Genomic DNA, 24,303 nt, shown 5'->3' with positions numbered 1-24,303 from the left:
GGAGCAGCCAGCGGGAGGTGGAAGTGATGGGTGGTGAATGTTCATTTGAGAATTCAAATCTGGCTGTAGAAGAAGCTTTATAAATAAATAGTCACACAACGGGTTGGAAAGGTGGCTCAGTGTGGTTAAAAGCACTGGCTGCTCTTGCAGAGGAACTGGGTTTGGTTCCCACGACCAGAAAAGTAAGTAGGTCACAGCTGGTACTCAAGTTCTAGGGAATCCAACACCCACTTCTGGCCTCTACAGGTACTGCACACATGTGGTGCACATGTACGTGCCAGCAAAATATACATAATAAAGTTAGGTATTAAAAATGTTATGCAAGTTAACTTAGGTTGGAGCTCAGGGAGATCATGGCAGCTCTCTAAAAGTTGATATAATGTAAAAAAGACATATAAACAAGGTGACTTTTAGTGCAGTTTCCAAATACTGTGTACCTCAATAGCTTTATTCAGGAGTGGGATATATTACTTCTGAGAATTCATTATTATTTTAGAAAAATGGTAAGCATATACCTCTTTTTTTTTTAAACACTGATTCTGAGGCATTCAGCATCTAATGGCATAGGAGTCATATCAATATCATAGAAGTCATATCAATAAATACCCAAGTGGAGGCAAAGGTATATATTTTTCCCCCCTCAGGTTAAATATGTATTGAAGCACCTCACTTAGAAGCCCAGGTCTCTAGGAGACTGTAAGTCTAGAACTGAGAAGATATATCAGACCAGAGACTAGTAAGCGTGGAGACTGGTCCCTGGGTACCATAGGCAGACATTGCTGCAAGGTAAAGACCACACTAGCTGATTGCAACAGCTTCCACTTTCCCAGCAAGTTAAAGTCAAGGCTGTGGGCATCACACGCAAATTCAGATTCACACCAACCATGTTCTGGCCCTAGCGGGCCACGTGCACGAGCTTTAAGGTCCTGCGCAGCGGAAACGCGTGGGCGGCACGTGGCGGCATCCGGCGCGCCCGGGAGCCAGCGGCATGGACGTGGGCGCCGATGAATTTGAACAGAGCCTCCCACTCCTGCAGGAGCTTGTCGCGGGTGCGGACTTCGTGGGTAAGGTATCTGGGGTTGGCAGACCCTGTCACCAGAGTCGCCTGCCAGGGAGAGCCTGGGGACCGGTGTGTGTGGTTCAGTACAGGATCGGTCTCCAGGCCAGAGGAGTTCAGAGAGCGTCCCTAGGAAGGAGAGGAGGCTTTCCCACGGGGCCGGAAGCAATCACACCCACAGCCCCTGCTTCTGTTGTCCGGAACAGCCCCGTTTGAAACCATACCCCAGGCTCCCGTTGCCTCCTGTTGATTAAATTGGCTTCTTGAGTACCCAAAAGGTGCGCGCGTGTGTATGTGTACCCACGTGTACCACCTGGAGCACTTACAGTGTGAAAGGCGGTGGCTGGCTCTGTGCCTGAGGTCTATTTTGCTCTCCCGTAGGTCTCGACATAGAGTTCACAGGTCTGCGTTCAAACTTGTCCCGGCCCCAGCAGATCAGGTACTGCTGCTGTTTAGCAGCCCACAGAGGGGAGCCTTCCTCGCCTGTGTCTCGTTAATGACACCCTGTGTGGGGTATTTTTTTGATGGGTCGCTCCCACCTGTTGAGAGAGAGAGAGCTTTTGTTGGCCAAGTGCTAGTACATGTTCCCTAATTGTGGTAACAAGGACAACCGGGCCCTGATTGAGAGTAGCTGAGCCTGCCCCAGAGGTCTTGTGCCGGCATCTGACCCCCCTTGCTGGTGCCATGAGATGCCTCTCTCTTCACAGTCTTTTTGATTTGCCGTCTGAGTGGTATGTGAAGACCCGTCAGAGTGTTCAGCAATTTACAATCTGTCAGATTGGTGAGTCTGATGTTCAGCTCTTTGTTGTGGATCGTTCAAGGTTTTTTATTTTACTGTGTAGGTTTCCTGTTGCTCTTTGACCGTTTTCAAAGATATTGTGTGTCGTTTTGTATGCTTGTTCTGTTTTCATTGTGAGTGTGTGTGTGTGTGTGTGTGTGTGTGTGCCACTTGTAGCGTTTACTGTGTGAAAGGTGGTGGGGGTGGCTTTTGACCAAGCAAGAATTTATCAGCATTATTTTGTGGTCTAGACAAACCAATGTCAGGGACAATCACTGTTAAACCTGTTCCATCATTTGAGCAAAAATGTATGTGTCAGTGAGTATATGCGATTTAAATTTTTTTTAGATTTGTTTTATGTCTTTAGTGTTTTGCCTGCATATGTATAGATGCCCACAAAGGTCAGGGGAGGATGTCAGATCCCCTCTAACTGGAGTTACTGATGGATATGAGTCACCATGTGGGTGCTGGGAACAGATCCCCTGTCACCACTGAGACATCTCCCCGGCCCCAGTGTATATGATTTTTTAAAAGAAAACCTCCAGGAACAGGATTGTACACATAGTTTAAACTTTGGATTTTTGGTTTTTTCTTTATTTGATAGAGTTTGGAAGTCTGAGTTCCCATACAAACCTAGGCATTTTCACAGTTCCATGGTATTACAAACTACAGATTAGGACTTAGTGTCCTAAATAAGGTCTATTTAGTAACTGTTTGTTTATAATTAAATGCATTTGCAATATTGACAGCCTTCATATTTACACACGACTGCACTTTGTGTGCCTGGAATAGTTCTATCAGTGAGACTGCAGAATTAGAGTGTGTGCATTCCAGTGTTGGTGAATACTGCCAGTCGTTCACAATGTTTTCAGTGACCGACACCAGCAACAGCGAGTGTACATTCCCATACAAAAACCCTGGGAAAGTCTGAAAATTTTTAACCCAACCTGATAGTCTAAAAACTGCTCTTAGTTTTATTCTGATTTACATTTTATAATAACTGGGGTCAACAGCTTTATGTGAAGGACTAGATAGTACCTAGAGTTTTGCAGGTGATGTGATTTCTTCTACAAGGCCTGCCTTTGTAATAGGGGTCCTGACTTTTTCAGTAAGATGAATTACAGATACAAGCTCTGGGCCAAGTTTTACGGACCCCTGCTTTCTCAGGAGAGGAAAATTTATGTGTGTGCACATCTGCCTTCTCTGGAGAGAAACATTTATGTGTGTGCACATCTGCTTTCTCTGGAGAGAAACATTTATGTGTGTGCACATCTGCTTTCCTTTGTTTTTGGACTTTGCTGCCTTTTTTTTTCTTATATATTTGAGAAGTACAAGAAATTGCTCTTAAGTTTTTTTGTTCTGTAGAGAACTTTGGAAATTTTCCACTTTGAGTGGCTTATTTACTTAGTAATACAGGGATTTTTAAAGTAATCAAATCTGTCTTTTTTGTGGGTTTTTGAGTTAAAGTTTATTCCTTATTTATGAGTGTGGGACACGTGTGGAGATCAGAAGCTAACTTGGTGGAGTACATTCTACCTTCCGCCCTTACAATCAGTTCCAGGGATTAATCAGGTCACCAGGCTTACATGTAAGTGCCTTTGCCCACTGAACCATTTCTCCTGAGACAAAATCTTATACCGAAACCCAGGATCGCCTCGAACTTACAAAAATCTTCCTGCCTTAGCCTCTGAAGAAGGAATAACTTCTAATCCTCCTGCCTCCACCTCCCAAGTACTGGGACTACAGGTGTGTGCCATTGGGCCTGACTCTTGACTCCTTTGAAAGCTATGAAAATGCTGATCTAATACTTCTTGTGCTTGGAAAACTGGCCACCATTACATTTTGGTAATTTCAGCACAAGCTGTGGTATGGCAGGTCTCACGCTGCAAGTCTGTTTTTCAGTAAGGTTTTGTACCCCTGCCTTTTCTGCAGCCCACTCTGTGTCTGTGGGTGCAAAGCGTGGGCGGGAAGGTTTGGTCTTTGGTTGACATCAGGGGGCTTTGCCTCGGCATTCATTACTTCTGCTTTTGCTGTTCTAGGACTGTCTGTGTTCTCCAGCATTGAAGGAGAGTCCAACAAGTATGTATAACGACTATAACACACACAGCTTTTCCCGTCCGTGCTTGGCAGCCCTGCCCTGGGCGTGTGAATCACTCTGTCCTGGACACTCTGTTCTGACTTCTGGCTCTTGCATACATACCGTGCTCTGCAGATTGGCAGTAGTACCTTTCCTGTGGGGCCTCTCCTGGCCTGTGTCTTAAGTGTTCTGGCTCTCATTTCCATCAGCTGGCCCTCGTGCATCTTCGGGGAGTTAGTAAAAGTGTGCTGACATCCAGAGAGATGTTGAGCTGCCTGGAAGCCCTCAGGCACCATCAGTCAAAAGAATGCTGCATCTTTGGGGACACCCTTGCCGGGAAGCTGCTGCAGGAGGCTGACCCTGTGTGTGTTGGGGGTCACCTCCCAGCTGCTCTGGCTGAACATCGGGATCCTCTGAGTGGGCCATGGGCCTACTTCTGCTTTAGACTTTGCTCCCCGAGGATAGTATCATCGCTTATTTTCTTTGGCCCTACATAGAGCACCTAAAATACATCCAGCCTTCAGAAAACATATAGATACTTAAGAAATGAAATCTAGCCCACCCCAGGGTCCGATGATGTATGAGCCTGGCTGGTTTTTCTGTCCGTCCTGTTCTAGTTTGAGGTTTCTCATCACGTTCTCTTTTATAGGTATGTAGCCCACTCCTGTAACTTCTTTCTCTTTCCTACAACGTTTGGGATCTTGGACTCAGAGTTCTCTTTCCAGGCGTCTAGCGTTCAGTTTTTGAATCAGTATGGCTTCGACTATAACAAGGTATGAACCTGGAGAAGGGGGCCGTGGCTGTGGAGGGGTACTCTGAATGTTCTGAGTCGCCATCCCCCACCCCTTGTCTACATGAAGCCAAGGGGTTCCCCCTCACTCTGCTGCCCGGCCCTCAGACAGCTCTTACTAGTCATCTTGTTCTGTTCCCGTCTTCAGTTCCTCAAAAATGGAATCCCATATATGAATGAAGAACAGGAGAAGAAAATTAAGCACAGTATCCTGAGAGGGAACTGGAGAGTCCGAAGGTAGGGTTCACATTCCCACGTGCCTTTGGTTTCCTATTGCTGTTTCCATCCTCCTCTCCAGATGGGGATGCTGGCCCATCCATCCACACTTAGCTGGGACGGATTTGGCCGCCTGTACTTTCCTGAGAGGCCGAAACTCTTTCCCATCTCCTTTCAACTCCCATGTGAACATTAATCTTGAAAATTAAAAAACGTGGTTTGGGAGGTGAAGCTCAGTTACTAAAATGCTTGCCTCAGAGGACCCCAGTTTGATCCTTAAAACATATGTTTTTAAAATGTGTTTGTAATCCTAGCACTGGGGAGGCAGAGAGAATTGAATTCCTAGGGCTTGCTGGCTGTCCAGCCTAGTGGACTTGGTGAGATTCAGGCCAGTGAGAGACAGACTCTCTCACAAAGTGGTAGAGAATACTCGAGAAAGGACAGGTTGCTCTCTCTCCCACTGCCAGCACCTTCACATACAGGATCCAACATGGTGGGACACACTGGTCACCCTAGCACTCAAGAGAGTGAGGTAGGATGATTGTGAGGTCCAGACCAGCCTGAGCTACATAGGAAGACCCTCATCTCTAAAAAAGAAAAACAGAAAGGGAAGAAAGAAATGAACTCTTAAGTTTATTAACTCAAAAGAGACAGGAATTGAGTCTGTGGTGTGAGCTGAGGGATTCACAAGATAGCTCTGTTGGAAGCACAGAGGGCGCTAAGACTCCAGTGTGTCTGTGTGGGCCCTAGCCGGCCTGACCCTGCTCAGCACGGGCCTTGTCTGTGTCGCTGGAGAAAGTGGCCTCCTTTGGCAGGCCCAGACCTGGCAGCCTCCCACAGGTTTGCACTAAGGTCCACAGTGACCGCAGTGAGGTGGTAGCTTGGGTCTGGAGGGGTGAGCTATGACCACCACTTAGTTGCCAGTTTTGAACTATTTAGTGCTTTGGGATTGAGATTTTTCACCTTCATCAGAAAGAAAAATCAATTAGCCTTGATCTGAAGTGTGGTTTGCACATGGCCTGGATAATCTTGATATTTTGGTGGTTTTGTTTCGTTGTTGTTGGTTTTTTTTTTTAACTTTTTTTTTTTTTTTTGTATTTAGTATTGATGTTCATACAAAAGTGTAGGTTTTTTGAAAGGAAAGACAGGAAGTCACTTACAGAACTTCACTGCTAAAGCCTGCCTGCTTTTCAAAGGGGGGTGACTTTCCCTTTTTTCTCTGGATACCTGCCAGGATTCTAAGCATGCTTGCTCTGACCTTGTGGCCTTTCCCACTGTCTCTCTGAAGCCTCTCCCCTCCCCTGAGCCACTTGCCGACCTCCATTGCCAAGTCTGCTTGATTTCTTGAACCCTAACTCCAAAGGCAGGCGCAGCTGGCTCTCTGCCTCCTCTGTCTTGCTTCCCCCACAGCTGCTGCCTGGATTCACAGCTTGCATGCCCTGTTGTTTTCCCCTTCAAACGCTAATTAAACGGTCCTCAAGGTTCAAGAATAAAAATAGAGGGAAAACAATTTGAATTTTTTTAAAAGTTATTTTGTATGCGTGGGTGTTTTACCTTGCATGTATGGCTGCACCAGTGTGTGCCTGTTACCAACGGAGGCCAGAATAGAGTGTCTGATTTCCTGGAACTGGAGTTAAAGATGGTTGTGAGCTGCCATGTGGGTGCTGAGAATTGAGCCCGGGTCCTCTGGAAGAGTAGCCAGTGCTCTTAACCGCTGAGCCATCTCTCCAGACCCCAGTTTGAATTTCGAATCTTTTGTTACTTTCAAGTGTTGAAGAAAGAGCTTCGGTTTCTGACAGACAAGCAGAGGATTCGCCCATGTCCTTGTCTTGTCCTCATGTTTCCAGCCAGTTCATTACAGATCCTCTGGGAGCGCAGACGGACATCCTGACAGTAGTGTGCGCTCACTGCAGGGCCCTTGCTCTTCTTCCACCCCATCAAAGCTGGCTTGTATTCCTGTGGACCTCTGAAGAGCAGAGATGAGAGCTTGCCTTCCTCTTGCACGAAAAGATGCGGAGAACAAATGACCACTTTCATTGTTGCTGTTAATTTTCACTATGAGGTCACAGCGTTAAAAGCAGAGGTTCCAGGCACGTTAGTCTTAGGATTGTCTTAGGAGTCTGGTGTGATCTCTGCCAACATTTCTGCTTTCCTGTGTCCATTTTCAGCTCTCTGGATAAAGACCAAATTAAGGTGGTGATTGACAAGGTGACTCGGTGGCTGGACCTGGCTGAGGAAGGTGACCAGATGACTCTGTCTGGCATTTCTGGTAGGCAGGAGGCCATTCCTCCCCATCTGGGAGCATGGGGGTGTCATGTACCAGGAGGTGGGGAGGATATTCTCTTTCCTATAAGTCCTGATCTAAGATGCCTCATGACTGAGTCTGAGATATTTGCTCAGTAGGTAGCTAATCCTTGGGGTTAAAGTCCTGACCTGAATTCCCAAGTCTCAAAGGCTTTTTAACCTGCGTTGAGTGTCAAGGGTAAGAATCACCCCTGAGCCGATCATTTCCATCCCACTGGAGTGCCTGTTTTAGTAACTTACAGCAATTTATGACCTAGTGTAGCAGTGCTCAGGGCATGGTCTGTGGACCCTTTGCCACAGAGTCTGTGAGGTCGAAACGATCTTCAAAGTGTTGCTTGGCCATGACATGTTAATGCTTTTGTGCCGTGATGATGTGGTGAAACCCACCTGCACCATGGTACAAGCTGTGGTCGGCTCAACCTCTGCTGGTAGCCACTGTACTCTCCCCGGCCGCTCGGGTCGGAAAGGAAACTTTACGCAAGACCCTCCTTGGTGGGAAATAATGTTCTCAGTTTTGTCAAGCCCCAGCCTTTGGTCACCTTTTACTTAAATTCTGTGTGTCAGCCTAAGTGTAGAAAAATAAGCGGAGTGGCTGTGTTGGGGATGCGCACCTGGGTAGCGTTTTCAGTAGAGACCTGGATCAGCTGAGTGCATGTGTGCATGCAGTGGAGATCAAACTCAGAGCCTTGTGCATTCTAAGTACGTACCACTGAGTGGCATCTCCAGCCTCAGCTGTTTCTGCTGCAAAAAAGAATTTTTTTCTTTTTAGCATTTGTTGTTTTATGTGTGTGGCTCTTTTGTTCTTTTGCCTGCATCTGTGTATGTGCACCGCATGTGTGTCTGGTACACAAGGTGAACAGAAGAGGGCACTGGATTCCCTGGAGCTAGAGTTACAGATGGTTGTGAGCTGGTCTGTGGGTGCTGGGAACCAAATGCAGCAAGTACTCCTAGCTACTGAGCCATCTTGCCAACCTCTTCTTTTTTTATTTTAGTGGAATATAACTTCTACTGGAAATGATCTAGACCCGAAGTTATTTTGACCTGGGTGTTTGCAGTCATTTTCCTCAAATGGAAAATCCTGTCACTTTAAGACTCTGGGTTTGCTAGCCGTAAGAAACAGGTATGTAGGAGAGCGAGACTGTAGCTCAGTTGGTAGAGTACTGGCCTAGCATGCACCAGGCCCTGGGTTCAATCCCCAGCACTTCATAAAATCAGATGTGGCCATACACACATGATGTGGAGGCAGGAGCATCAGGAGTTCAGGGTCCTTTTATCTGTATAGTGAGTTCGAGGCCAGCCTGGGCTACCTGAGACTGTCCCAACAAAAACCACAAAACAGAAACTTGGATCCGTTGCCATAAGCTTGACAGCCTTTCAACAGTGACCTTTCTGATGAGGTCAGTGGCTGTGTGCACTCATGCTTTCTATTGGTGTTGGCCTAGTGAACTGTGTGAGCATCTGGAAGACAGACAGAACCGCAAGCCAGCGTCTTCCGAGTAATGGGCTTATGCTGTTCTAAAAGCAAGGCCCAGGGCAAGCCAGTGGGTCTCGTGCCACCCAGTGACGAAGTTCCTTAGTAACAGCCAGTACCTAAGGGATTACCATTAGTGAACGTTAAACAGCATACAAAGACCATACGCAGCCAGCAGCCTGGTGCACACCCCAGCACTCGGGAGGCAGAGGCAGGTGGGTCTCTACAAGCTCCAGACCAACCTGGTCTACATACCAAGTTCCAGGCCAGCCTGGTCTACATGGTGAGACCCTGTCTCATAACAAGCAAAAGCTCCACCCCCAAAAAGCCTCAAAGAGCCTCCCAGCCCCCAGAGTCACTTGAGACTGGCGACCTTCTCTTTTCCGCCATCGGATCTGTTGGGCCTGGTTTTGGTCTTTTTGTTTGTTTGTTTCATTTTCTAGTGTTTAAGGACCACACCATAGCACAGTAGATCAGATGCAGAAGTGGATGTGATGCCAGCAGATGTTAGACATTGTATTTCTCTTTCCCCTAAATGTAGTATTTAAAAGATTTTTTTAAAGAATTCATTTTATGTGTATGCGTGTTTTGCCTCCGTGTGTATATGTGCACCATGTGCATGTCTTAGGCGTCAGGATTGGAGTTTGGGATGGTTGTGAGCCACCATGTGGGTGCTGGGAACAGAACCCAGGTTTTCTGCGAGAGCAGCAAGTGTGCTTAATCACTGACGGAGCTCTCTAGCCCCTCCTTCTCTTTTGTTTCTTTAGACAGATCTTACTGTGTAGCCTTGGCTGGCCTGAAACTTTTTAGGTAGACCAGGATGGCCTCAAACTCACAAAGGTCTGGTTGCCTCTGCTCTGAAGTTCTAGGAGCAAAGGCATGCACCACCACACCCAATTTACTAAATATTTTTGTTTGAGAAACAGTTATTTTTCTTTTTCTTTTCTTTTTTTAAAAATTTTATTAGATGTATTCATTTTTTTGTGCTTCTTTCTTTTTATTTAGATTTTATTTCTTTTATGTATGTGTGTATGTATGCACGAATGCCTTTATTCCAGGAGAGGGCATCAGATTCCACTATAGATGGTTGTGAGCCACCATGTGGTTGCTGGGAATTGAACTCAGGACCTCTGGAAGAGCAGCCTGTGCTCTTAACCCCTGAGCTATCTCTCCAGCCCACTAGTTATTTTTCGTAAGTGTTATTTTTAACTTTTTGCTAATGAAGTGCCTTTTGTGAGTTGTAACTAGTACCAGTTTCTAACAGGGTTCATATCAACAGCTGCAAAATAAAGAAACCACCAGGTGAGTGTCCCCAACTGAAGAGCATTCCTGAGACCCCAACCTTTGAGGACTTGGCCCTAGACCATGACAGCAGGCACGTGGCCTGGGCGCCCTGGAAGCAGGTTTCCGGTGCAGTCCACTAGTCACAGGCTCTCAGCTCTTTACTCCTTCCAGCCGTCTTCCATGGGGAAGGAAAGTTGGAAAGTTTGATAGTGTCCCAGGGTCTGTGCGTACCTTGTGCTTCCTCGCTGCAGGGTTCCAAGCCTTTGAGGTCCAACTGGTGCTGAGGCAGGCCCTCCCCAACATCTGGACAGTGCTGAAAGACGAGGGGGTGAGTCCTCACCTAGCTGTGCCTTCCTAGTGGCCCCTCATCTCTCTCTCGGTCAGCCACATTTGGCCTCTGAAAGGCTTCTATCGTGTGTGTGTGTGTGTGTGTGTGTGTGTGTGTGTGTGTGTGTGTGTGTGTCTGTCCGTGCATCTGTCTGTCCATCCATCCCTTCGTTCCGTGTTAAAGAGGTGCCTGCTTTCCAGCTGTGTCCCCAGGTGCGCACTCTCTCTCTCTTCACGGCAGGTCTGTCTGTCTGTCTGTCCGTGCATCTGTCTGTCCATCCATCCCTTCGTTCCGTGTTAAAGAGGTGCCTGCTTTCCAGCTGCGTCCCCAGGTGCGCACTCTCTCTCTCTTCACGGCAGGTGGTTGTGAAGAAGGTCAGCCAGCCCCATCGCTGGTACCTTGAGCACGCCTCTTGCGACCAAGTCAGCTGCTGGAAGGAGCAGATCCTTCTCTCTGCAAGGGGCTTCTCTGTCTTCTTCCAGATGTTGGTGAAGGCCCAGAAGGTAGGAAGCATCTGTGTTTCCTGTTTTTGTTTTTTCCCATCATCTTTTGTATTAATGGTGGTGGATTTTGAAGGCTTCTCTGCCAATAAAATTATCTTTCTTTACTTAACCTTATTCAGAAGGCCAAGAAAAGATTAAAGATGTCTTTTTTACAATAAGTGATTCTCGGGGGATGGGGAGATGGCTCTGTGGTTAAGAGCACTTGTTGCTGTTGCAGAGGACCCAGGGTCGATTCCCAGCACCCACAGGGCCTCTCACAGCCATTTGTAATTCTAGTTCCAGTGGATCTGACTCCCTCTTTGGCCTCCGTGGGCACCAGGCGTACATGATGTATAGACATACATGCAGCCCAAACACCCATAGAACATAGACTGACTTACTAGTAAAATTTTCAGGTGACTCCTTGTTTTTGCTAACTAACTTCATGGACCCAGCCTTGTCTTCCTGTGGTGGCTCAGTTTGAGGAAAGACTATGCGTGTGACATGCTCCTGTGTTTTGTCCCTTGCAGCAGCACAGGAATTTTAACAAGTACCTAAAATTGCTTAGAGAAACTGTGTCTTCCTCAGAGTCCCAGTGTGTACCCTGCCTGAGGTCTCCACTGTTCACTCATTTCCTCCTCCTCCTCCTCCTCCTCCTCCTCCTCCTCCTCCTCCCATCTCTCTCTCCACTGCCTTTTTCCCCTTCTCCTCCCGCCACCTTTCTCCCTCCCTTCCTCCCTCTCTCTCTCTCTCTCTCCCTCCCTCTGTCTCTCCCTCCTCTCTTTCTCCTCCCTCCACCTTTCTCCCCCTCCCCCCTTTCTCCCCCTCCCCCTTTCTCCCCCTCCCCCCTTTCTCCCCCTCCTTCCCCATTTCCTTCCATCTCAGCAGTCCCCTTACCTTAAGTGGGAGCTGAGAGACAGCGATGCTGGAGTATCAGGTGATTTAGAGCTGTGACTTTATTGAAAGAAACAAAAGCCCAATTCCAGACTGAGCAGCGTCAGAGCCGAGTTTAGAATTCCCTTTCTCTTACCTGTTGCTTTACTCCAAGTAGCCCTTGGTCGGACATAACATGATGATGGACCTGCTGCATCTCCATGAGAAGTTCTTCCGACCTCTTCCAGGTAGGGGTGAGGCTGTGCTCTGCTAACCTCAGGTCTGTGTCTGTACCGTCTTCTGGGTAGAGACCAAGAGACTTCCACAAGGAGGGTTAATGTGATTACACACCCTCCTCTTGTGACATTGGGCAAAATCGGAACTGTGTGAAGCAGAGAGCCCACCATTCCTGGCTTAGTGCCTTGGCTTTTCCCTCTGTTCTGAGTCCTGACATACTTGTGAAGACTGTATTTGAGCTTCAGGCTCCCTTTCCTCCTCACGCCATTATAAACCTAACAGACGTCATAGCGCTGACTGCCCAGGCTCCTTTTCCATGCTGGAGCCTGTTGATGGACAAATGGCAGGGTAGCATAGTGAGTTGAGATGGCAGTAGCGACCTGGGCATGGTGGCGGGATTAAGCGAATTCATAAAGGTGTGCCGCACACTAGATGGAAAGGTGTGCCGCACACTAGGTGGAGAGGGGCGGAAAGCTCTGGAAGGAGTTGTGCAAAACAGGCCTGGGAAGAACAGCCACGTTGGAGCATACTGGAGAATTCAAAGGCAGATAGTAGGAGGCACTCAGAAAGCCCGAGCAAACAGGAAAAGTTATCATGGGAGAGGGGAAGTGAGGCACATAGAGAAGTCGCCGCAGCTGGAGCGGTCCTTGTCGCTCTGGGGCCTGTGGGAAATGTGGGCAGTGGGCAGGTGGAAGGGAGGGGTCAGGACCTTTTCACACGTCAACGGCGAGGTATCAAAAACCACAGTGCTGAAAACGGCACTCGGGTGGGCACAAGGGCCCCAGGGAGAGGACCTGGCAGCAGTTACTGTTGGGGAGGAAAGGGGAGTGTGGTGGGGGGAGTCCCAGGGCTCTCTGTATGGGAAGTGTGTGTGGTGAGGTTCCGTCTGTAGTAAGCCTCATCAGCTGTATGCGGCGTAACTGCACAGAGTATAACCTGTCAAGGGCCCATCAGAAACCCTTCTCCTACCAGGGTGCTTTTCTTAATTATAAGGTGTTGGGTTGATTTTGTCTTGGACAGTGTTAGCCGATGGTGGCTGTAGGTAGGGCCTGGAGTTTGGTGGAAAAGCCAGGTGACCTTTCCCATAGAAACTGGCAGTAGTGATGTGTCTGGAGCGTCACAGCCCTGGACGAGGGGTACGGATATTTCCAGTCCTCGTCTGTTCTGTCTGCTGTACCGGTCAGCGCTGGTGGCAAGTTAGCCTCGAGGGTGGGTCTGTGTTATTCCCATGAGCCCACAAATTCACGCGTCCCCATCTGGACCTTCCCCCCCAGAAAACTACGATCAGTTTAAGCAGAACATCCACAGCCTGTTTCCTGTCCTCATTGACACCAAGAATGTGACAAAGGACATCTGGAAGGTAATGAACAGGTTGCTTTAGGGCAGGGGCTGTCGAGTCTACGCAGGTGACACCTTTCTCTGGATTTGAACACATTCTGAGTCCCAGTTATGTTGTCTTTGTGTGTAAATGTGTGCTTTTCACTGGATAACAGAGCAGTAGTTTTGTGGGGGTTTTGTTCTGTTCTTCAGACAGGGTCTGGCTAGGCCCTCCTGCCTCAGCCTTCCACGTACTGGAATCAAAGGTGTATACCATCATGCTTGGCCCAAACAGCTTATTTTAGAGCTCAGTACATATTTTATAAACCCGTGAGGGATGCCTAGGGAAAGGGATGCCTAGGGAGAGGGATGCCTAGGGAGAGGGATGCCTAGGGAGAGGGATGCCTAGGGAGAGGGATGCCTAGGGAGAGGGATGCCTAGGGAGAGGGGTGCCTAGGGAGAGGGATGCCTAGAGAGAGGGATGCCTAGAGAGGATCAGCCTAAAGGATGAGGGACCCCTCATAAAGTCTGGAGAAGTACTGAGGCCATGGGTTCTCTGACAAAATTACAAGGGAGTTTGCAGACTGATCCCAGCTCTGCCGTCCACTTCATGTGTGGTCTAGAGTAGAGCCAGGTGATATTTTGAAAGCTCCCCCCCCATGACTGTCCTGAAGCCCAGGTCACACACTACCTGTGGAAAAGGGAAGCATTGAATGGCTTTAAATGCTCTTAGGAATTAAACAGAATAACAGCCAGGGGAATCCATCAGTGTTCTAAAGTCTCGGGATGGTGGCTCAAAGTGGCTGTTGGTGGAGGGGCAGCAGAACCGGAAGGGGGTCTCCGTCTGGTACAGGGTTGCCCAGAGAGGCCCTTAATACTTGACCTTCTCCTGCTTCATCTTTGATTTTGGGACTTACTGATCAGATGTCACCCCAAGACCTTCTGATCCTAGAATGCCGGGTATTCTGCATGCATGGCCCGGACTTAGTCCAAAGTCTCAGATTCCTGTGTTCTCAGACTTCCCCAAACAGAAGGTGTGAGTTCTCTGGGTGACACTTACTCCTAGCCAGCGTTATCGGGACGTCTGGTCTCCTGACCCTGGAGAAGGAACAGGGCAGATAGGTCCCCGGGGTGGGGGCGGGGGGAGGTGTTGAGGCTGGGATTTGCCAAGTCCGGGTAGTGACCCTTTGTGAGGCCTGTAGCAGATGTTGACCCCAAGCCCAGTGCCCTATTCTTCATGATTGCAGGAACTGCGTTTCCCACGAGTCTCCAACCTCTCAGAAGTGTATGACGTGCTGAGCAGGTGAGGAAGGGGCTTCTGGAGCAAGGCCTGTGGCCTCAGCTGCCCAAGCCACAAGGGACCCCTGAGATCTTTCTCTGGTTTTAACTAAGTCCAGGCCTGTAGCCGGAAGTTTTCCTGTGTCCTGCAGCTACTCAGTCCCAGATAAACACACAGGCTTATTATTAATTACAAACTGTTTGGTCTGTGGCTCAGGCTTATTGTTAGCTAGCTCTGACATCTTAAATTAGCCCTTTTCTATTAGTCTGTATTTTGCCACATGGCCATGGTGTTACCGGTCTGCTGGCATCTTGTTCCTTGGGCAGATGGATGGCGTCTGCCCTGACTCCACCCTTCTTCTCCCTGTGTCTCTGCTTGGATTTCCTGCCTGGCTCTTCTCCTCCCTTACCATAGGCCCAAGCAGCTTTATTTATTAACCAATGGGAGCAACGTATATTCACAGCGTACAGAAAGACCATCCCACAGCACAAGGCCCCTGGTTTTGATGTATTTGTATGTGATTGGCGTGCTTTTCATTGGACAACAGAACAATGACTTTGTGGTACAGCTCCTCATGCCTTTGTCCTGCCTCAGACAGCATTCTTGACCCCACTTCTGAGAAGAAAAAGTCAGAGGTCAGAGGCCAAGTCAGCCTGCTGCCTGTCTCCCTGAACACTTGACAGGTCATCTTTACCACTGTCTCTCCTGTCGCCAGCAAGACGGGATCTCAGGTGTCCCAGGCTGGCCTCCCCCCACTCTCCCACCCCCCAAGTAGCCAAGGATGGCCTGAACTACTCCTTTTTTTTTTTTTAATTTTTATTTACTTTTATTTTATGTGCATTGGTGTTTTGCCTGCAGGCCAGATCTTTGAGTTACAGATAGTCATTAGCTGCCATGTGGGTGCTGGGATTTGAGCCCAGGTCCTTTGGGAGAGCAGTCAGTGTCCTTAACCACTGAGCCATCTTTCCAGCCCCCGGGCCTGACCTTCTCTCTACTCCCCCAGTGCTGGGATTACAGGCATGTACCGGTATGCCTGGCTTTGTGGGGTGCTCGGGTAGAACTTTTAACAGCTGAGCTGCACCCCACATACCTCCCTTGTTTGAGGCCTGCAGGGCTGCTCTCTCTGGGCTCACTGTCCTCTCCTCGCCATCTTCCTTCTCTTGGACGCTGCCTACGTGTTCCTTCCCTGGGGATCCAAGCCGCCACCTCTCATTTCTCTTACCATCACCACTTAAAACTTAAAGCCAAGCTACTCGTTTTCTGGCCCTCTTCCTGGCTCCCACGGTAACCCCTATGGCTTTGTCATGGACGTGTGTGAAATATGTGGAGTAAAAGGGTCAGACCTTCCTTCCCGGAGGGAAGCCGTTGGTGAGGTGCCTAAAACTGGTGTGGCAGCATGTCTGCTCCCTGGAGACAAGTTACCCACCTTGCCTTTGGTTCCTTCAGCAGTGTCACGAATGCCCAGGGCTGTTAGGTTTTCTCCCTCTTCACCCGTTACTCAGGGTACCTATGCTGGGCCTTGACAGGATGTTGCACATAAGGCATTAGGGACAGGCTGTGGCACCTGTGCGGGTCAAGGCTTGCTTTACAGCGTCTCGGAGCTTGGGCCTTCTCCTCTGTCGGAGGTGCTCTGGATTTCTCTTTTCTGGTGGGAGGGCTGGTTGGTCTCCTTAATTGTGTCTCTCCTCATCTCCTAGGATGTGTGTGTGTGTGTGTGTGTGCATGTGTGTGTGTGTGTGTGTGTGTCCGTCCGTCCGTGTCCGTCCCTCCTCAGCCCCCCTCTTGCCCAGCACCGTTTTTCAGCAGCCTCCACCCCTCCTTCCCTGTGTCCCCACCACACACTGCCCTTGTGCAGCCGCAGGTCACAGTTGCCTGGTCTGTCCTCTTGTGTTTTGTTTTTGTGTGTTTGAAGTGTCAGGGATTGAACCTAGAGCCTCGTGTGTTAGCGCTAAGAGCTCTGCCACTGAGCTGCCGCTGTAGCCATCAGGGTAGGCAGCTCTAGAAGGTCCTCTACCATCTTCCTTCTCCATTTTTCTTCCCTGCATGACCTGAAGACATCTTCAACTTAATATTCAGTTTTGTCCCTTAGGCCCATTCCAGGGCCTGCAACATCTGCTGAGTCTTTAGGGCACCAGGCTCAATGCTGATGGCCACGTGTCCATTAAGCGGGCACTAGAGTGAAGGGAGAATTTTTTTTTTTTTTTTTGGTTTTTCGAGACAGGGTTTCTCTGTGTAGTTTTGCGCCTTTCCTGGAACTCACTTTGTAGACCAGACTGGCCTTGAACTCACAGAGATCCGCCTGGCTCTGCCTCCCGAGTGCTGGGATTAAAGGCGTGCGCCACCACTGCCCGGCCTGAATTTTTTTTTTTTTAACTCCCAAACTCTGATCCCATGCTTCCTGGATTTAAACCCAGGATTTGACACTCAGTGTTTCATAACTTACTTTGAAGAAGCCTCAGCCTCGCCATCTATGAAGTGAGCAGGTAAAACCCTGATGTAACTCAGGAGGTGGCGGTGAGGTCAGGTGAGGTCAGCCGTGGGGGAGGCTGAGGACAGGCCTTGGGCTTGGTCTGTGCTTGTTGAAACTTAGCAGCCGTCACTGCTGTTGACAACCCTTTTGACCCTGATAGCGGTACGTGGCACAGGGGCAGTCATGATGGCCCAGAGAAGGTCAGCATCCGTAAGTGGGAAAGATTCTGGGTGGGAGCGAATGCGGTAGAAGTTTCCATACTGCCAGATGCTGTCACCCGCCTGGGCCCAGAGCCACGTGGTCTCAGAGCCGTGCCACCCACACCTACCTACTCATTGGTGTCCAATTGCTGTTTCCCTGTAGCTGTCTCTATAACCTCTCTTCTCCCCATTCTCAGAATCACAGCTGTTTCCAGCTGTTGGTTTTACAGTGCAGGGATTGATCCAAAGGCCTTTCCACAGTCGGCAAGCGCTCTACCACTGAGCCCACATCCCAACACTTTTTAAAATATTTTTATTTTGAGGCAGGGTTTCACTAAGTTGACCAGGGTGCCTCCGAGGTCACTGTGTAGCCCAGTTGACCCTTTTGTCTTCTTGCCTCTGTAATCTCAGTGCTTTTGGAAGTCTCCATGTGCCTTGGAGTACCTTTCCACCTGGCCTGCAGCTGTGCTTTCCACAAGGGCCAGATCTGCTCCTCACTGCCACCTGCTCTTCTCAGCTTGCACACTGCCACTCATTCCTTCAGCCACGTTAGTTCACATGGCTCAAGACTGTCCTCCAGTGCCACCTGCTTCTGGCAGCCTGGCGACCTGATGTCACTATCTGGAGGGACCCTGGATGGTGCCGCTATCTGGAGGGACCCTGGAGTTTCTGTTTGTTCCCCAGGACACGATGTGGTTATCTCTGTACCAAGAGACTCCAAGCTCCACAGGACAGGTAGCTGCCTGCTTATGTGGTGTCCAGATGTTTTCCACAGCCTGGAACAGTCCAATTAGAGTCCCTTTTATCTTTCTCTTGTTCTGTGGTCTCATCAAGACCTTATCTGTCCATACTTAGATCCATGCCTTTTATTCTTAAAACATTTTTGGAGGGGAGGTTGAGACAGGGTTTCTCTGTAACTCTGGCTGTCCTTTAACTCACTCTGTAGCCCAGGCTGGCCTCAAGCTCACAGATCCGCCTGCCTCTGCCTCCTGAGTGCTGGGATTAAAGGCATGCGCCACCACAACTGGATCCACACCTTTTAAAAAGGATATGCTGAGTGTGTTATCTTTATAACTTAAGAAGCTTGGGGACAAGAGGAGGAGTTACTTTCAGTGAGTTGAATTTTTACCCCCCACCCTTTTTTCCCCCCAATAGTAACTTGAATCCCACTCAGAATTCTGGACCAGTGATTATTCATGCGAGACAGTGTAAAAAATACGGTATGTCCCTGAGCTCTGGCCCTTCGCACAATTGGCCAAGGGCCCTGGGGCCAAGCTGAAGGTTCTGTGGTCCCCCGGGCAGCAGGCTGTGGAGGTTTTGGTGGGCATTCCTTCCTGGCCTGCCTTCCTTTGCTCCACACAACTCTGCCTTCCAGATATGCTAACCCAGAGAACGTTCAGGTCACAGGAACCTGATTTCTCTTAACGTGTGGGGTATAGTCTGCCATCTCTACATGGCAGGGACCAGGGTGACAAATGTTTATGAGCAGGAGAAGGGCACACAGCGTGTGCCACAACTGCCATGGTGGTTGAGTGGGATGGGGAGAGGGACTTCTTCCTCACGATGTGTTCTAATCACCATCTGTCTCCTCTCTTTTGGAAAACCACTTCAGCCGAGACCAAGTGCCCCCATGAAGCAGCGTATGACGCCTTCCTCTGCGGGTCAGGTAACGTGTTCCTCAGAAGGGCGGTCAGCTCTGGTGATGTGTGCTGGGTCCATGTTGGGTTGCACATAGGGTTGAGTTTGCACGTTTCCACAAGCCTTGAGACCGGTTACTTCTCTTGCTTTTTCTTCTAGTTCTCTTGAAAGTGGCGCACTTGCTCCTGCAGAGGGTGCATGGGTGAGTGTCCTCCCTTCCGTCCTGTTACCAAGTCCCCAGGTCTCAACCAGGACCTCTGGGTCACAGGACCACCAAATAGAAGGAATGTGTTTCTGTGGGTTTCTCACCCGGAGCCTGCCAGTGTTGAAGCAAGCAGTCTGCTCCAAGGAGCCCTTTCCTGCCTCCCCGCCTCCTGCCTGGGTCCTGCCCCTGTCTCGGCAATGGGGAAATTGGGGACCCACACAGCAGGGTTTGACTAGAGTCCTAATTCCTCCTAGAGAACGTCCTGGCTCAGTGCCTGGGCTTTGTCAGCTCCGAGTGTTCTCACAGCTATTGGAAATGACAGTGGGCAAGAAGACAAGATGTTCAGATGAAAGACAGATCACAGGGGTCCACAAAGATGGCAGGGAGCACGGTGGCCAGGAGAGGTGCCTGGATGGAGGAGCACTGAAACCCAAATCAGAACATGAATGCATTGCCCCTGGTGGTGACATCCTGATGCCCCCGAGCATGTGAGCACCAACAGCACCTTTGATGTGTGACAGAGCTGTTAGTGGGTCACGTTAGTTCAGTAGGACTTGGTACCCACAGAAGGATTCTATCGCCGTTGTGACCTGTTCTCCAGGACTGGCCTAGAAATGTTTTGAACTATGATCTGTTCATTTAAGAACCGCCTTAATTGGTCTCTTTTGGCCACAGACATAAATACAAATGCTGTGTGACATATTGATGTGAGGCTTATAGCTAATGTGAGGAGCCTGCCGGCTGGTCTCCCTCTCTCCTCTGATGGGGCAGCATTCAGGTGCTCGCTGGCAGGTGCTGTGTGCTGGCACAGAGTGAGCTGCTTGGGGCAGCGTGGCTCAGGGCCTGGGGCCGGGCCTCGCTCCCTTTGTCCCTTTTAGCTTCATGACTGGAAAACCCTTCTCAGGTTAGAGAAGCTCATGGCTGTCCGGGCCTGCCGACTCTGGGATCTGCATTTGGGGTGCAGCTGGTGGGAAGGCTGGTGGCAATGGATGGCCATTTGGAGTCAAGGGCGATGTCACTTTAGAGAGGATAAAGTGGAGTTTCCTCCAAACAAGGACCCCTCATTCTCCGAACCTGCTGCCAGTAGCTGGTCAGCAGAGACCAGAAGCTCTTGGTCCAGACTCTGCTTGTATGTGTGAGGGAAGCCCACCAAAATGTGCCCCAAGACTTGGGAGAGGTGGTAAGAGGTTCCTGAGGCAGCTCTCCCCTGTCTTTCCCCCAGAGCCTTAGCTATGACTGAGGACCTGCACAGAAACCTGTGTGCCTGAGGGCTTCAGGGTTTTCTCTGTCCCTGCAGCAGTGGTCCTGCCGAGGAGCCCACCTTCCCTCAGTACCTCGAAGTGCTGGCGCCTTACGTGAACCAAGTGAATCTTATCCGAGCTGGGGTTCCTAAAATTGTGAGTATGGCCCACTCTGCTCCCTCACCCGGGATGTGCTCCGGGGTTCTGATGACAATGCAGTGGGAGCCGAGGAGGAGGAGGTGCTCACCATGACACTGGTTTCTTCTGTTTTTTCTGTCAAAACCCACATAGACTGGCTCCTTCCTTCCTTCTCTACTTTCTGCTCCAGCCCCAGGTAGAGCCCTTTCTAGGTTCTTTAGCATTTTCAGTTGCATGAATCTCTCTTGGTTTTGTTTTCCTAGAATTTTTCTGGCCCAGATTACCCCAGTATCCGCCCTCCTGTACTTATCCTCACCGTCAGGAGGTGGCCTGGGGTCAGCGAGCATCAGGTCTACCGTGAGTTCCAGAACCTCTGCAAGTTCGACGTCAGGCGGTTCACCCGAAGCCAGTTCCTGCTCCTGACCAATAAGTTTAAGGAGTAGGTACCTGAGTCCCGGCCCCTCCCCTCCTCCCTGCCTCTTCGCCTTCAGTGGCTCTGGTCACGTTGTCTGCTGACTTGAGCAAACTTCTTTTGGCAGTGTCCGAAGTGTCTTGAAGGAGTACAGGAGCCATCCAACCCTGCAGGTCTCCCTGTACCGGTACTGGAGACATTCCCCCAACATCACCTGCCTGTTACAGTGAGTGACCTGCCTGCCGAGGTCCCATTTGGTCTGATTCTGGCCCTGTTCACTAACTGCTCTGAGTTGTCAAGCGGTTGCTGATAGGTGTGAAGCAACGCTTACTCATTCAGAACATCCCACTGGAGTGTTGGGCCCTGCGTTCTCAGTGAACCAAAGTGGAATCTGAGCTAGTTGGGAGGTAACAGGAATGTGATAAGCAACTGAGTGGACTGTATGTGGCATTAGTGCCATGCATATAAAAATGTAGGGAAGGGTGGGGACCGGGAGAGAACCGAGGGGAGGGGTGCAGAGGAGATGATGGGAGTCTCGGTAGGATTCGAGGTAGGGTTCGGGGAAGAAAGGAGTGAGCCAGGCTGTGGGGAATGCAGGCAGGCAGGGGGCAGCAGCCCTTCAGTGGAGGTGCCTGGTGAGCAGAGGGCCAGTGAAGGGAACCAGCAAAGGGATCAGGTAAGGAATGGGTCCCATCCGGTGGGGTCTGTGCCTGTGAGGGCTGTGGATACGGGAGAAACCGAGTGTTGAGGGATTGAGAGGAGGAAGGACATAATCCAACTCCCATTTGCAAAGCCTTGCCGCCTCCTGTGCCGATGGGAGGGGCATCAGGGAGCAAGTATAGCTGTGAAATGGTCCAGCCTGGGTGAGGGAGGGGACCAAGCATGCAGCAGCCCTGAGAAGGGTTAAGTCGTGTTTGAGGTTGGGGCCCCAGTGACTGGGGGCTTTGTGAGGCTCCAGAGGACTCGGGAGCCATGGACAGTCTGCTTGTGGACAGCCTCTTGTCCCGCCAGTCTCTGACCTACAGCTCTGGGGAAGTCTCTCTATTGACCCCGAGAAGCAGACTCCATTGGCGCCTGGAGAAGGGTTGAAATGACATCTGTGCTGGGGGTGTAGCCCAGCTGGCAGAGCGCTTGCTTAGCTCTGGCTTCATTCCCTAGCATCACCTAAACTAAATGCGGTGGTCCACACCTGCCAGCACTTGGGATGTGGAGGACCAGGAGTTCAAGGGCATCTCTGGCCACATAGAAAGTCTGAGGCCAGCCTGGGATACTTGAGATCCTGTCTCCAAGGGTGGGGGGCGGGGGGAAGAAGGACCTTTGGACAGCGTTGGGAGGAGAGAATGCAGAGCAGGGCCTGTGCTGGTCGCCCTGGTCCCCAGGCAGACCCTGCCCCCGTCCAGGCCTCATCTGTGTCCTTGTCTTACAGAGTCTGCAGCATCGTCACCACCTGGGCCATGGTTGCCTTCGTCCTGGGAAGATGGAGCCCCAGAGTGCAGTGAGCCGCCTCAGCTTCTGCCCTAGCTTCCCGAGATGGCCCTCACGGCCCGGCCCGTCTGTATGAACCAGTTTGTTTTCAGGCAGACCTGTGTGGTCCTTTGTAGATACTTTGTTTTGTTCTGAATGTGAGATTCTGTAAATATGACTGATGATAAAACAAAAACAAACAAACAAACAAAACCCTTGCATGTAGGACCTTTGTCCATGGCCAATGTCCATGGCCTGTAAACTGCCGGGCGATGTCCTGGCCACTTGGGTTGGAGCCACTGCCCCAGCATGCCCAGAGTTTTGGTGGGTATGTGTGAGTGAAGGGGCTATTTGACATGGAGCTGGCGGAGGGGAGGGAAGGGGCTGCTGTGGCTTCTGTTGATGCTGTGTGAGTACCACACTGCAGGTATCTGGCCAACACTGGGATGCAAAGAACAGTGAGTGAGACCTCCAGAGCTCCAGGCTTGCGGAACTCGTGGTTTAAGAACGGGAAGAGATCAGTTGCAGACAGTGATGCTGTGGAGGAAACCCTGAGGCAAGGTCACAGAATGGAGGGATGTCAGTCACCCAGGCTTGGGAGGCATGCCCTTGCTGGGGACTCAGACTCCCAGCATTCTGTCCTGCTGATTCTGCCCCAGCCGAGCAGCACGGGCAGCATGTGAAATTCATAGTTCCATGGTCGGAGCAGGCCCAGCTCTACTGTCACGTTACTGCTCGAAGACTGGACACAGCCATCTCACCAGAGCGCTTTGAAAACCTTAGTTCCCACAACGAAGAGAGGAGCTGTATCATTTTTTCTCTCCAGAGCTGAGAAGACGACCCAAGCGTTTTTCCTCTAAGTTGTGGGGTGGAGCGAACTCACTCCCCACCCCAGATCCTCAGTGACTCGGGGTTTAAGATGCCTCTCGGGAGCCTCTTCCTTTTCTCTCCCCGACTTCCTTCTCTCTCAGAGCAGCCTCAGCTCTAGGCTAACGTGGCTTGTGTTCCTGCCTGCAGACACCTGGGCCTCTCTGCACCCCCTGCCCCACTCCACCCCACCCCAGCTTTTGTAGAGCCCTCCTTCCTCATCGGGGCCCCATGCTCATGCATTGACACCTTTTACCGAGATCACAGCTGGGCCCTAGTTTGGAAGGCCCCATCCTACATCTTCCTTCCACCAGGGCTGACGTGGTCCCCTGGGACTAGGCTGGTTCTGAGCCCACTTGCCCTGGTAGCCACACTTCACCGTCCGTTATGGAGGCCACCTCCCTCAGATGACATGCCCACTGCGATCAGCGGCATTTAGTGGAGACGTGTGGAAGCTGGTGCAGGATGGATGACTGGAGGAGCCGGCTGAGGTAACCCCTTATCACCTGACCTTTTTGTGCACAGAGCCTCCTGACCCCAGTCACCATCTTATCTTCTCTCTGCTCCTCTGAGGGGCCTGAGTGAATCCTTTAGTTCCAGGGTCTTAGGTGACTTCTCATTCAGTTGGACATTTATTTTTTATATTTTTTTTTTGGCTTTTCGAGACAGGGTTTCTCTGTGTAGCTTTGGTGCCTGTCATGGATCTCGCTCTGTAGACCAGGCTGGCCTCGAACTCACAGAGATCCACCAGCCTCTGCCTCCCGAGTGCTGGGATTAAAGGTGTGTGCTACCTACCACCACCCGGCTGGACGTTTATTTTTAATTTTAATTTTTTCTTTTTCTTTCTTTTTTTTTTTTTTTTGACACCAGGGTCTCTCTATGTAGCCCTGGCTGTCCTAGAATTTGTTATGTAGACCAGGCTGGCCTCAGACTCACAGGGATCACCTGCTTCTGTTTCCTGGGTGCTGGGATTAAAGGCCGTTTGACTTATTCTCTCACCTCTAGGATCAAATTGTCATCAGCTCCCCACAGATGGCTTCAGTTTTCCTGAGGGCCACCTGATGTATGCGTGGTAGAACTCGGCCAACTTATCCCCACATGACCTTCCTGTGTCTGGGTGTGGGATTTTCTTCTCTCTCTCTCTCTCTCTCTCTCTCTCCCTCCCTCCCTCCCTC

At 50.2% G+C, this 24,303-nt stretch overlaps 1 protein-coding gene across 1 annotated transcript; it reads left to right on the top strand.

The window, feature by feature from the left end:
* Positions 1 to 584: 584 nt before the first annotated feature.
* On the top strand, positions 585 to 23,909 carry Pnldc1 (PARN like ribonuclease domain containing exonuclease 1). The gene is made up of 19 exons (XM_052750859.1): positions 585 to 1,064; positions 1,439 to 1,496; positions 1,765 to 1,838; positions 3,875 to 3,914; positions 4,562 to 4,685; positions 4,851 to 4,939; positions 7,087 to 7,187; positions 10,229 to 10,305; positions 10,665 to 10,808; positions 11,839 to 11,908; positions 13,172 to 13,257; positions 14,462 to 14,517; positions 18,319 to 18,383; positions 18,776 to 18,829; positions 18,961 to 19,003; positions 20,304 to 20,403; positions 20,649 to 20,824; positions 20,925 to 21,023; positions 22,224 to 23,909. The coding sequence occupies exons 1-19, from the start codon at positions 989 to 991 to the stop codon at positions 22,294 to 22,296; spliced, it is 1,605 nt and encodes a 534-aa protein (XP_052606819.1). The 5' UTR covers positions 585 to 988; the 3' UTR covers positions 22,297 to 23,909.
* Positions 23,910 to 24,303: the final 394 nt, after the last annotated feature.

Source organism: Peromyscus californicus, unplaced genomic scaffold (genome assembly GCF_007827085.1).
Source record: "Peromyscus californicus insignis strain IS unplaced genomic scaffold, ASM782708v3 Scaffold_22__1_contigs__length_63687245, whole genome shotgun sequence".
NCBI lineage: Eukaryota > Metazoa > Chordata > Mammalia > Rodentia > Cricetidae > Peromyscus > Peromyscus californicus.
The sequence above is the reverse complement of the archived record's forward strand: the minus strand, read 5'-3'. Positions and strand labels throughout refer to the sequence as shown.

Excerpts from the sequence above, each read along its gene's own strand:
- Pnldc1 (XM_052750859.1), top strand. The coding sequence starts at position 989 with ATGGACGTGGGCGCCGATGAATTTGAACAGAGCCTCCCACTCCTGCAG. Across the intron at positions 1,497-1,764 it reads TCCCGGCCCCAGCAGATCAG|TCTTTTTGATTTGCCGTCTG; the intron begins GTACTGCTGCTG and ends CTCTCTTCACAG. Across the intron at positions 11,909-13,171 it reads GTTCTTCCGACCTCTTCCAG|AAAACTACGATCAGTTTAAG; the intron begins GTAGGGGTGAGG and ends CTTCCCCCCCAG.